The 12,764-nt window shown below is 44.3% G+C and overlaps 1 protein-coding gene across 1 annotated transcript in view; it reads left to right on the forward strand.

Moving 5' to 3' along the window:
• The window catches only part of CDH13 (cadherin 13), a 1,057,449-nt gene that overhangs the window by 464,997 nt on the left and 579,688 nt on the right, over positions 1–12,764 (forward strand). Inside the window, exon 4 of the mRNA XM_024556040.4 lies at positions 10,720–10,836. Within this exon, the coding sequence (XP_024411808.1) occupies positions 10,720–10,836 (117 nt within the window). The remainder of the gene's footprint in view (positions 1–10,719; positions 10,837–12,764) is intronic.

Below are 12,764 nucleotides of genomic sequence, written 5' to 3' on the forward strand. Positions count from 1 at the left end.
CCTCTCCTCTCCTTTCAGCCTCTTCTAGAGCATCTGGAGCCTTATTCTCTCTGCTTCAACCCTTCTGGTTTGGGGCCAACTTCTGCCTTAAGTGCCTTTTCACACATGCTGTTCCCAGGCCTGAAATCTTCCTCCTAGTTTCCCTTTACCTGGATGAATTCCACTTGGTCTTCAGGTCTTTAGCTCCATTGTCATTTCTTCCAGAAAGCAAAGGTCTTCCACGTGCAATGGGTTGACAAGAGAAAAAATCGAGATGTTCTAAATTAAATTATAGCTGGAGAGTGAGAGAAAGAGACAGGAACAGGTAGCCAGTTGAGAGCTGTGGGCCAACAAAAGATAGCCCACATTCTGGAGTGTATGCTGGAGCTTTGAATCAACCTCCAGGCACCTATTAGCTGACCACCTGGCCACCGCATCCTGCATGTGCGTGAACTTTCAGGACTGTTGCCTGTAACCAATCAAAAGTAGTATTGCTTGCTCACAGACTGTGCACCTATTACAGAACTGCCCCCCTTTCCCTACTTCACCTTTCCTGCCCCCCTTATCTGTAGTCAACGTAAATTATTTCAAAACAACTTACGTCTTTCTTCCCCAAGACAAAATCTATCAAAAGCACCCGCCAACTCCAGGACAGTGGGCATGTTGCCTTCTCCACCTAGTGCTGCTGCTGCTGGTTTAGACTTCATGCCCCAGAACCCGGCCCTTTGCTGGCTAACCCATGGTTCAGCAAACCCTTTCTTTCAGAAAAGCTTTCAGTTGTGAAAGTTTTGTTTAACAGGATGAATTTTCTAAAAATGTTTCTATAGATTCAGTTACTTCACAAAGTGCTGATCACCTATGACGAAAGAACCCAAACCGAGTTTGGCAGTTGTATTGTTACAGAAGCCATTTCTACACTGAGGAGGAAATCAAAGTGCAGTCCTAGACATCCTGTTCACTTCATTACTAGATACACTGTGGAGCTAATACACTGAACCAGGCACTATGCTAAGCCCATTACCTGGATTATGTTAATTCTTACAATAGCATACCTTTAATATTTTTTATTTAATAATATATTTAAAATATGTTCGAACACCTGCTATATGCCTGACCTTGTGCTAGGCAACAGGGGACACAGCCGCAAAGCAGAAAGACTGGGGCTGGTAGCCTGTGCTAAACATTGATAAAATAATGACACTGAATGAATGTACAATCAGAAGCTGAGATAAGGGATGCAAAGGGCAGGCAGCAGGCAATCCCCATAGCAAGAGACTGAAGACCTCTAGAAGTGGGGCTTGAGCTGATATTTGGAGGATGGGTGGGGGCCCAGAGGCATTCCAGGTGAAGAGGCTTCAGTTTAGCATTTGCAACCTGAGAATTCTGAGGGGGCTCCTGCAGCAGAAGCAGATCAGCGGTGTCACAGCCAGCCACTCTGCTAGCCTTCCGGGCCTTCATAACACTGGAGGCTTTGTCTTTTGACTCGGGGAAGCAAATGTGGCATCAGGGAGGGGAACGGGATGTTTTAAAGGATTTTCTAGCTGCTGGGCAGAGAACTTCGACAGTCACTACTCAAATTGCAAACTCCTGGATGAACCTCATTTCTCCACTGACTAATTTGACCAAAGGCATGTCTTCTGCACCTAAACATACATAACCGAAATGACTGTCATAGCCATTACATTGGGACTTTATCACTTCCTCAATGTTATTCATTCAGATGCTCCACTATTGGACCTTCCATTGTGAGGTTGCTTGTTTTCAGACCGTCCCCAAAGTCCCTGATAGGTGGCTTTCAATATTGGAGAAATCGTTTCTGATATCACTGGTGATTGTGAAGCAGGCATGCTGGGGGCCCGTGGGTTCAGGTGTCCATGACCCACTATGACCCACTGTGAGTTCTTGACTTCGTGCAGGAAAGAATTCAAAGATGGACCAGCATAGAGTTTAAAGTGAAAGTGAGTGTATTAGTGAAGCAGTGAGACTGAGTGTGGGCTACCCCATGGACAGAGCAGCCCCCTCTGGCAGAATTTGCTTTCTTTATTGAGGTTCATTTCATTGAGGGTGGGGTATTCAGTGAGGGGATCTTCCCCGGGAAAGGGGTGGAGGTTTCTTAGAGGAGCTCTGTGGGCCATTTTGTGTTTATACCTGAGCTTTCTGTTTTCTATCACAGCAGCATGTGGTGTGTCGTTTAGCACGCTAATGTATTACAATGAACGTATAATCAGGCTAGGGATCATCATCAGGTAAAATTAGTGGCTATGTTTTATTGAGCTGATGTCTGCTGGTTTTAAGCCATAAACCCCTGGGGAAGGGGTGGCCTTACTTTGTTGTTGACAGTTCCTGTGGCTTTTATCAATTGCAGCTCTTTCACCACATTCCCTACCTCAATCACTTCCAGAAAAGCATGAGTATATGGGCAGTCTAGGGAACAGTGGTTTGCACCCATTCTTCCCAGCTGTGTACCAGCAGTCCTGGACAAGCATGTGTGGCTTAATTTACAATAGCAGACCGATCTCCTCCACCCTGTGAATCCACCAGCCTCATCTTCCCCCTGCCCACCTTTAAAATTAGCTCCATAACACCTGCTTTTATACTATGAGATGACATGTGGGACTGACAGACAATTTCCACATCACCCTATTTTATTTTCAGTGCAACTCCGTCCAGTAAACCTATAGCAGATGACTCAGCTCGACTGACATTTGGCCTCCAGAATCTTGGGAAAATTGACAGCTGGAAATGAAGCAAGCTTAATATCTTGGCTCTCCAACCTCCTAAATTTGTTGCTGAATATTTGGTATTTGTTAACTGTTTCTTCCTTAAGTAGGCAAACTTCAGCCCCAGGAAGTAATAAAGCAAACTTTAAATCTCGCCTCAGGTACAGTAAAACTGGCTGAACTGAGCATTCGATTGCATGCAAAATTCAAACTGAGTGGCACAGAACCCTTCTCCTAGCAGCTTTCAGCACCTGAGATCAGCTATAAGAATGGAATAAATTGGAGATTGATTTCTGCAGTTGCATTCATTTGCAGACAATTAAGCCGTCACCCTGCAGTATAAGCTACTCCTTTTAACCAGAGGCTGATTGAGATTTGCTCTCTATCTCTGCCTACCTACATTAGGGTTGTGGTTCTCCAGTTACACTTCAGTACCCCGGGCTAAGGAAGTCTCAGACCTCATTGTAAAGCCAGCAGCAGCCCTGGGGGCATGAATAGCATTGTGCCTACAGCAGAGGTTCTGGGGTCACAGATGCCTTGGTTCCCATCTCTCACTTAAGAGCTAAGTGACATTGGATGAGTCTTTTATGTCTTTGAACTTCAGGAAAACAGCCATGGTAGTTCTACCTGCCAGTTATTGGAGGAAAACAATGAGATAATATTACAGTGTGCCTAGACGATGTCTGATATATAATAACTACTTAGTAAATGACAGTGTTTCTTATGGCGGACTCAGCGAGTCCAGGAGCAGGATGCCAAGTACATCTTAGGAGTGGAAAGATGAGAAAGAAATAGGCTATGTGACTTGGAATTCAAGTCTGGAACACAAGCTTCAAACTCTTCAAAGGAATAATTCCAGGATCCTTCAACTGGACATGGATTTCAAACAGAGAGCAACACACCTTTGCATGAAACTAGCAGAGGTTCCCAGCTGCCTGGGCAGCGCATCCAGCCTCCTTACCATGCTCGGCATACAAGACTGTCCACAACTGGGCCAGGCTGGCTGCACTTCCAGTTTCTGCAATGCTTTGCCCTGTGAAAATATCTCCTCTTAGCTCATAATTTTGTCCCAAAGTTATGAAAGTAGGAGAGAGAACAAAGGCAGAGGTTTGTGATTCTTTATAAAGTTGTTGCTATTTTTTCCTCTCATTTATTACCTAATGAAAAGACAGAAGTGAGTGGGGCACAGGGAGGGGGGAGGGAGACATGTGAGTTCTCTGGCCACATCTTGTCTGTCTGAGTTTGGCTCATGAACACTCCCTGACGGGTGGTGGCAAGACAGGCCCCAGCTGCTTTCTGGTTTGTGCCTAATGTGAAGAAAGCAGGGTTGTTCCTCTCAAATCTCACCGCTTTCTCGAGGTGGCCACCTGAAGACTTGTAAGCCCTCACTTGGGTGTGGTGGGAATGAACAGTGGCAGCCAGCACATGGGGTACAGTCTCAGCTGTAGGACACCAGTCTGGGCCAAACCTCTCCATTCCCCTTCACTTCTGCGGCCCCTTGCCCACAGAGTCTCTATTCTGGGCACTTTGCCTTGATGGGTGTCATGGATGAGTGTCATCAATAGGTTTCCTGCAAACAGACCTTGTGACTCAGATCTGTTTGAAGGAGGCCTATTGGGGGTGTCTTGGTAGCCATACCTGTGCAGGCAGAAGGGCAGCAGGATGGGCAGTGGAGGAAGTTGACTGAGGGGTCACTGAGTGCAGCTGCAACAGAGGTCTCAGCCACTCAGGACAGCAGGGACTCTGGGTGCTCTGTGAGTGTGGTCCCTCCGTGAGTGTATAGCCAGGCCCCTCCAACCCTTTACCAGTCACTGGATGTCAGCTGCGTCCTTTTCTGCTTCACGCTCTTCACGTCAACTCTGAAATAGAGCCAGAGCCCATAAAAAATATTGGGGAAACAAATTGTGGTTCCCTTTTATGAAATGTCCAGAGAAGGCAACTGTGTACCGACGGAAAGTAGGTTCATGGTTGCCAGCAGCTGCGGCCTAGAACAGAAAAGTGACGGCATATGGTCCAGGAGTTTCTTTTGGGATAATACAAATCTTCTAAAATTAGTTTGTGGTGACAGTTGCACAATTCTGTAAGGTTCTTGATAATCATTGCAATACACACTTAAAATGGGTGAATTTTATATTAATTATACCTAAATATGTATTAAAGTATTGTGGGAAGTAAAGAGGATAGAGGGACTCAGGCAGGGAATGTTGACCTCAAATCTTCTTTTCATTCCCAAAATCAAATGGTCCGATTGGCATTCCAGGAGAGAACCTCAGCACCTTGTGAAGACAGGGTTGGGAAAAGGAAGAAACCCAACCAATAAACATGCCCTCACTTTTGCCACAATTCTATCCTCCACACGGCAGCCAGCATGATATAAAAATTTTATTGTAAGTGGGCTCATGTCATTCCTCAGCTTAAAACCCTCCCATGACTCACATCTCATGCTGAGTAAAAGCCAGAATCCTCTCTGTGGTATATACAGCTGGCCATCCGGTATCTGAATTTCTTCCCCAGGCCACTGGCTTGTCTCCTCTTTGCTCCCAGTGCTTGGCCCCTGAGCTGCCTCCCATCTAAAGTGTTAGCCATACACTCCTGTCCGCACATTCAGTCCCCTCCCTGTTTGTTCTCCTGAACCACGTGTTGCTCTCTCTCTGTGCTCATCATCTTCTCCTCCTTCTAGAATGTGAGCTCCCTGTGTGCAGGGGACTTGTCTCTCTCAAGCACTGCATTACCCCAGATGCCTAGAATTACTCCTGGCAGGGAGAAAGGAATCCACAGACAGATTTTGAAGAAATGAATGAATGAATGAATGAATATGAATCCATTCTTTCTCCCTTCCTCTTTCTCTTGGGCTCCACCCCCACCCTCATAGTTGCAGGAGTCTCCCCTCCGGGACTGTGTGATAAGATCCTGCCCCGCCCCCTCAGGTATCATGAACATTGCTTTTAATGTGCTGCCAACTTCTCCTGAGATTGAGAAACAGGGAGGAAAGCAAATGAAACTGCAAACCCAAATACCCTACGGCAGAAAGATGAAGGCTCCTGCTAGCCTTACAGGGGACAGGGGTGTTTGTGTAAGGGTGACAATGCTCCTGTAATAAACCCAGCAGAGTGAGCCTCCCTGAGGACACAGTTCTGCCCCTTTGACTTCTGCAAGATTGGAGGAAGCTGCTGAAGGCCTCAGGCTGTTTCAGGTTCAAAGACGCTGATGGATCATTGTCCAGTGACTGCAGGGTGTAGGGAGGGTCCTCCAGAGGCACAGAGCCACTTACTCACTCTCCTACGTATGCCATGTGTGTGTGTGTGTGTCTGTGCATGCGCACGCACACACACATGTTCACTTGTGCTGAGTGTTGGGTTTGACGAGAGAGAATTTTCATGTCAGTGTGCATGCACCTAGTGAATCTAGAAATCTTCAGGTGGCTGTGTGTCTAGGTGTGTCCCCTTTAAGACCTGGCCTTTGGCCATCCACAGCTGAAATACTCACTCTTAAAAGGTGAGTGGTTGGTCTTCATTTTTTCACCCCTGCTGTCCTGGTATCACTGAGCCCCATCTTTCACTGTTGTGCTGTTCTTTGGAGAGCACAGGCCACCTCCACGCACAATTTCTCACTTCATTCTGATAACCAAAAGCACAGCAAATCGTCCTCCTTTACAGATGAGAGATTCCCCTTAAACCTCTGTCTGTCCTCCTCAAAGAAAGCAGATTTCACTCTCCTTTCTGTGGGGCTGACTGTGAGGCTGATCCACTCCCTTCCCACCTCCTTTGGGCATCCGTCTCCAGTCTGCGTCTTCATTCACCCTGAGCTACAGCTTCCTTCCTCCGACCCCTTCCTCCTCAAGCCCACCACCCTGCCTGGTCTCCCCTTTAACTAACAAACAAACTACTTCCTGTTTATTTCCTTTCCTTCTGTCCCCAAGCCCTCACTTCCCATTGGTTCCTCTGACATTCCACCCTAGCACACCCTAAAGCTGCTCTTCCCGCAATCATCAATTACCTGTCCATCATCAAGCCCAAAGCTTCCTTAGAGTGTTCAGCTTGCTAGAAAGGACAACTGCGTTGTATGGCCATGAACTCTTTCCTTTTTGAATTCTCACCTGTTAGTCCTTCTGTGGTTTCTTTTTTTTTTTACCAAGAAACTTTTCTGTGGCCTTCACTGTCCTTTTAGAATCCCATTGAAAAATGAAGTTCCTCCCTTTTCTATCTTCACCCAGTCAGTGTCAGCAGCTTTTCCATGAGGTCTAGCTACTCTTATACATAGGTGACTGCGACATTTTCCCCCTGAATTCCCCTGCCTCCTGAAGGCAAGTCTTTATACACCCTCTGGAAATCTCTGTTGGATGTATAATGGCACCTTGAAGTCAACAAGTCTATATACCTGCTTGAATCTGTGCCTAAAATGGCTTTTTTTCCTCTTTGGCCACTCTCTTTTTAATGGCAACACCAGAAAGCAGTGAGTCCTAACACAGCCTCTCCTTTACCCTCATGTTCTGGTCTTTCCCACACCCTATTTCATCTCCATCTATAATTGTCACATTCTTTTTATCTCCACTGCTTCTGTCTTATCTTTCCTTGAGGTTACGGCCACAGCCTGGTGCATTCAGAGACTTTACACAGTGGGTTGACAGATACAAACACGCACACAGAGTTTAGCATAAACATGGTTACACATACATTTGCCTGGTATACATAAAGTGTATGATCGTCGCTCAAATCAGATGCTATGGCTTCTAAATGGTCCCAGTCACATAGTAGCACGTGGCTTCAGAGCACACCAAAAAACTCATTAGCACAGATCCGATGAAAGGGAGATGCAACAGCAAATACATAGGTACACATTGTCAACAAATTCATAGTAATACATATACACATAAATCACAAAGACAGAAACAGCCACAGACAGAAACACAGTTATGGACAAATATTTATTGAGGGTCCTGCCATTGTAAAGCAAAAGTTAAAAGTTGGGAGGAAAGGATGCCCTGGGCTCAGAGAGGCTTGGACACAGGCAGGCATCTCTATGATCAGTCACCCTCCCTCCCACATCCCTCCCTTCCATAGTCTATTTCCCATTCTGGGACTCTGAGCCTCCTTTTTCTATGCTTCCACCTTAGACCCAGGAGCTGACACAACTGTGCTTGTCGCCAAGCTCCAGGGACGCTGTGAGAGTGGGAGAAGTGGACTGGCAGCTCCAGGCTTGGCTAGCTGGTGTGCTGGGGACCCAGGGGGCTGACACCCCCCCCACCTCTCCCCACCCCCGGGCCCTGGGCACTCATGAGGACAAAAGGCTTGCAAACACAAATGGGCTTTTTACTACAAACAGTGGAAAGTTTGCTATTGATAATGCAGTCTGCTTTTCATTACTTTAGGTACATTTACATATACATTGTCATAATGAACTAGAACCTCTGTTTGCTCTGGTATGGAGCAGAATCACCAATCTTTTACATTTGCATAGGATTTTAAATCTTTTCAAAGTGCTTCCCCAGACAGTCTCACATCTGAGCCTCAAGATTTTTTTTATTGTAAATGAGTTTCGTATATTACACATATTTTACATATTTGCTATTCTTTTCCCATCCCCCAATAAACCAACAGAATCTTCATCATTGTTTCACGTCAGTGGCTTGTGAATATAAGCCTCCTTGTTTTTCCATTGTCTCCTCACTGTCTGTTCCACACTCTTTCTCTGTGCTATTTTTGGCTTGGTAGGGTTGGGTTACATACATATTTTTTGGTTAGTTGAGTTATTGTTGTTATTGTATGAACCCTTCTTGCTCTTTCTTCTCACTGTCTTTTATATTGACATACTCTAGTTTTATGTCTTTTCTTGAATATTGACATTTTAATCTTCCTAGAGACCTAACAGTGTTTTATTTGGACTCGCTCACTGGGATTTCAAGTAGTATTTTTCACTGCTCAATCTAGTTTATGTAAAGTGGGTATCCAATATGGTATTCTATGTTTTCCTACATGTTTTATTTTATGTATTCTCTCTGCTGGCTGGGTGAGTTGGAGCAACTAACTGGGAACTTGATATCCTTCATTGGTTGAGGAAGGCTAAGATTTACTTGGGAAGTTTATTGCAACGATGAGAGCAGGCATGTAAAGCCCCTAGCACATTGCCCAACATGCACTTAATAAGTGGGCCTGTTATGGTGGTGTGTGGTAGTGAGTGTGGCAACAGTCAATGATGATAGTGTGGTTAGAACACGGTCTTCACGACAGTCTTATTGGACGTGTGTAATAGTATCTCCCTCTCATGGACCCAGGTTTCATTAACCTTGCCCTGTGATGGAATATTTAGGTTGGCTGCCATTTTTGCCCTTTATAAGTAATGTCTCACTAAGCAATCTTCCTGCACAGAGTTTTATTCTTCTTTTGAATTTAATACTATTTGTGTGTATTCCTAGGAGTGAAATCACAGAGTGAAGGAACATGTGCATTTGAAAGGTTCTTTTTTTAATTTTTTTTATTGTTATTCAAGTACAGTTGTCTCCATTTTCCTGCCACTACTTTCTCCCACCCCACCCACCCCACCTCCCACCCTCAATCCTTCCCCCCTTTGGCTTTGTCCATGGGTCCTTTATACATGTTCCTTGATGACCTTTCCCCTTCTTTCCTTCTTTCCCCCATAATCCCCGTACCCTTCCCTTCTGGTTACTGTCAGTTTGTTCTTTATTTCAATGTCTCTGGTTCTGTTTTCTTTGTTTGTTTGTTTTGTTGATTATGTTCCACTTACAGGTTAATTCATATGGTGTTTGTCTTTCCCTGCCTTCTCAATAGATAAATGTTACCTGATTGCTTCCCACTAGCATACCATCACTTCACACTCCCGGCAAAATCAAGAGAAAGATTACTTATAGGAGCTCCCATAGGCTTTGCTGATCTTATTTTCTATTTGACTTATGTAGATTTTTCTTTTAAGACTGTGATATATGTGGGTATACATGCACATGTCGGCACATATGTATATATGAATATATGTGTATGTGTTATATATGTTTATGCATACTCATACTTTTATGGGGCATGTGTCAGTGATGATATTTAAATATCATTTGCCACACCATTTTGATGGGAACCAGTTGTAAAAATTTGAGGTGCTTACTTTTGATGATACATAAGATAATTTTAGTATGTGGCAGTAAATAAGATTAGTTTATATGTTGAAAATGATATTCTATTTTCAGTCCTCTGATCAGATCAAGAAGAAAGTCTCAGTTTGGTGCTAACAACACTCTAACACCCCCTCTGGCCCTTTCTTATCTCCCTTTTTAAAAGAAGAGCTTTTTTCCTGGAGTTTCTATCTCCAATTTAATACCATCATTTGGTCTCCAGTCATTTTTATATTTTCCTACATTTAAAAAAATTCAATACTGGTACTTTATTTAAAATACTGATATAAAAGGGCTGTTGCACACATTTATTTAGCTAACATAGATAGGGCGGACATCCTGATGGTGAGGTCCCCGTGACTGAAGGTTGGGACACACTGGGTGGGGGGCGCATCATGTCAGTCCTCCAACTAATAGTAATAACAAATGGTCCTTGAGAGACATGGTCTCCATAATGCCTGACAGCTGGGCACTTTGTGATTGCTCCTCAATCCCCATTCATTTGTGAGGGTGAGGGCCTTACAGTTAGCCCTGAGGAGAGTCACTTTTACACCCGGTGAGCTCTGTGGGTTCATGGCCAGGTGAGCAACCCCCTCACTTGGCAGATAAAGAGCAGAGCGGGAATGCGCAGTACTAAAAGATGTATAAATCAAGACTGACAGTGTGAATAGAATGATTCAGAAAATGGGATTAAATAGCTTAATGATAGTCATTGTGAATCACAATGTCAGCTTTAGTATAATTCTAAGGATGTACTTGCTAACGCTAATGAGGTTTGATAGAATAAAATTAACAATGTCCAAACAGCCGTTTGCCTTCACAACAAAGGAGCCATATCTCACAGAGCAGACTGATACATCCTCTCCATGGGGTCAATTGATTATGTTTTTTTTTCTCTTTTAGGATATATTTAAATTTGCAAGAACTTCTCCTGTCCCAAGACAAAAGAGGTCCATTGTGGTATCTCCCATTTTAATTCCAGAGAATCAGAGACAACCTTTCCCAAGAGATGTTGGCAAGGTAAGTCAGACAAAAGACAAATGAGAAAAGCATGTTTTTTATTAAGAGATGAGCGTACATAAGACAAGTTGACTGCTTTGGTGACCAGCTGGAATTGGCCTCAGTTCCTCTATGATAGAAGGCCAACCTCTTTTGCCGACCCCCTGACCCCCCCCAAAAAGTTAAAAGCTTATTGAACAACAGTAAAAAATAGCATTTGCCAAAAAGTAGCAGCTTTGAGTATCGTGACTTGGAGATCTACATGGTAGATAATGATGCTGAAGTTGTGTCAGAAGGACGTTGTTGGTGAGAAGCAGACTCATTGCTTTCATAGATAACATCGAGGCAACCATCCAGAGAGCCTCCCTTACAGTGTCAGTATGATGGCATGCAGTCCTTTAATTTAGATCCTAGTTTTCAAATGTGTTCTTCCAGGAGCAGCATTGGGCCAGCTCTCTAAAAACTCAGATCAAGGGAACCAGATCAAAGAAACTAAATCATACCAACCAGAGCCAGAAAACACTGTTGCATAAATCAAAACAACACAAAGAAAGTCACTGATAAGTCAACAGAAATTCTGCCGCTGCCTGGTGAACACATTCTTCCCCACATGAATGAGTCAACATGGAGAATCAACTTTTAAACAGTTTTTATTTTTAGTAAACTTGAAATTTGAACAATAGTGCTTGGTTGATGAATGATCTCATGACTGGGGCTATTGGACTATTTATTCATTCATTGAATAAATAAGGAGAACCTATTATGTGCTGGACTCCAGGATTTGGACTGGGTACATATAGGTGTGAACAAGCATGCAAGCCCTTATTGTGATGGAGCTTGTATTCTAGTGAGGGGACAGATATCCCAATGAGTAAATATACAAACAAAAAACCTGTGGAAGATAACAAATGCTGTGAAAAATGAAAATGAGGTGATGTGGAAAAGAGTAAATAGCAGGACCAGGCAGTAGAGGGAAGAAGGAATCTTTACACAGATGGCTGGGAAGGCCGGTCGGAGTTACTGACATTTGAGTGGAGATTGGAAGGATGAGAAAGAGACAGCCATGGGAATATCTGGGTAAACTGCATTCTTGGCAGAGAGAACTGCACATGAAGAGGCCTGGAGATGGGAAAAATGGGGTATATTTTAGGAGCAAAATGTCCAGTTGTCTACAATGCAGTAAGCAAAGAAGAGGGTGGTAAGAACTGAAGTCCTGGGGCCATAGTCAGGGGTGGGGTTTCAGCGTGCATGCAGCAAGAAGCCTTTGGAAGGTCTTCTCAGTGTGTGTGCATGTGTGTGTGTGTGTGTGTGTGTGTGTTGAAAGGTCCTTCTGGCTGATTTGTAGGGAAGGATTTGTAGGAGTGGAGTTGAGTGGGAGAGAAGAGTGGACACAAAGAGATGGGCTAAGAAGAGCATTTATAGTGATCTGGACATGTGAGGGTGACTTAGACTACTAGAAATCGATACCACTTCTATTCGAAATTAGAAACCTTGATCATCCAATGTCCTTGTAATCACTGTATTTATAATTTTAAACTACCACTGTGCCAGATGTCTTTCTTTAAGCAAAACCTTGCCAGGGGTGCAGGATATGAGGTAAAGGGAAGCAGGACTGCTCCAGTGGACGGCGTTGGGCTGATGAGCCCTGCCCCTTTAGACAGCCCTAGCCACTCTGATGGTTTTGTGTAATTGTCCCTGAAACCAACAATGGCAATTGCTAAGGGACCAGAGTTCTCAAGTCTGCAAGGCTCTGCCCTCAAACAGTTTCCGAGACACAAGTTGTGTCCCTGTGGTTTAAGCCTGGAGTCCACTGGGCATCAGAATCACTGGGGCAGTGAAAATACAGATGCCAGTCTCCACCCTGAGAGACTGATTCAGTTGGCCAGGGGCTGAGGACCAAGCATCCAGATTTTTAAAAGATCTCACGTAATTGCTGATGTACAGCCAAG

The sequence above is a fragment of the Desmodus rotundus genome, chromosome 12 (genome assembly GCF_022682495.2).
Source record: "Desmodus rotundus isolate HL8 chromosome 12, HLdesRot8A.1, whole genome shotgun sequence".
NCBI lineage: Eukaryota > Metazoa > Chordata > Mammalia > Chiroptera > Phyllostomidae > Desmodus > Desmodus rotundus.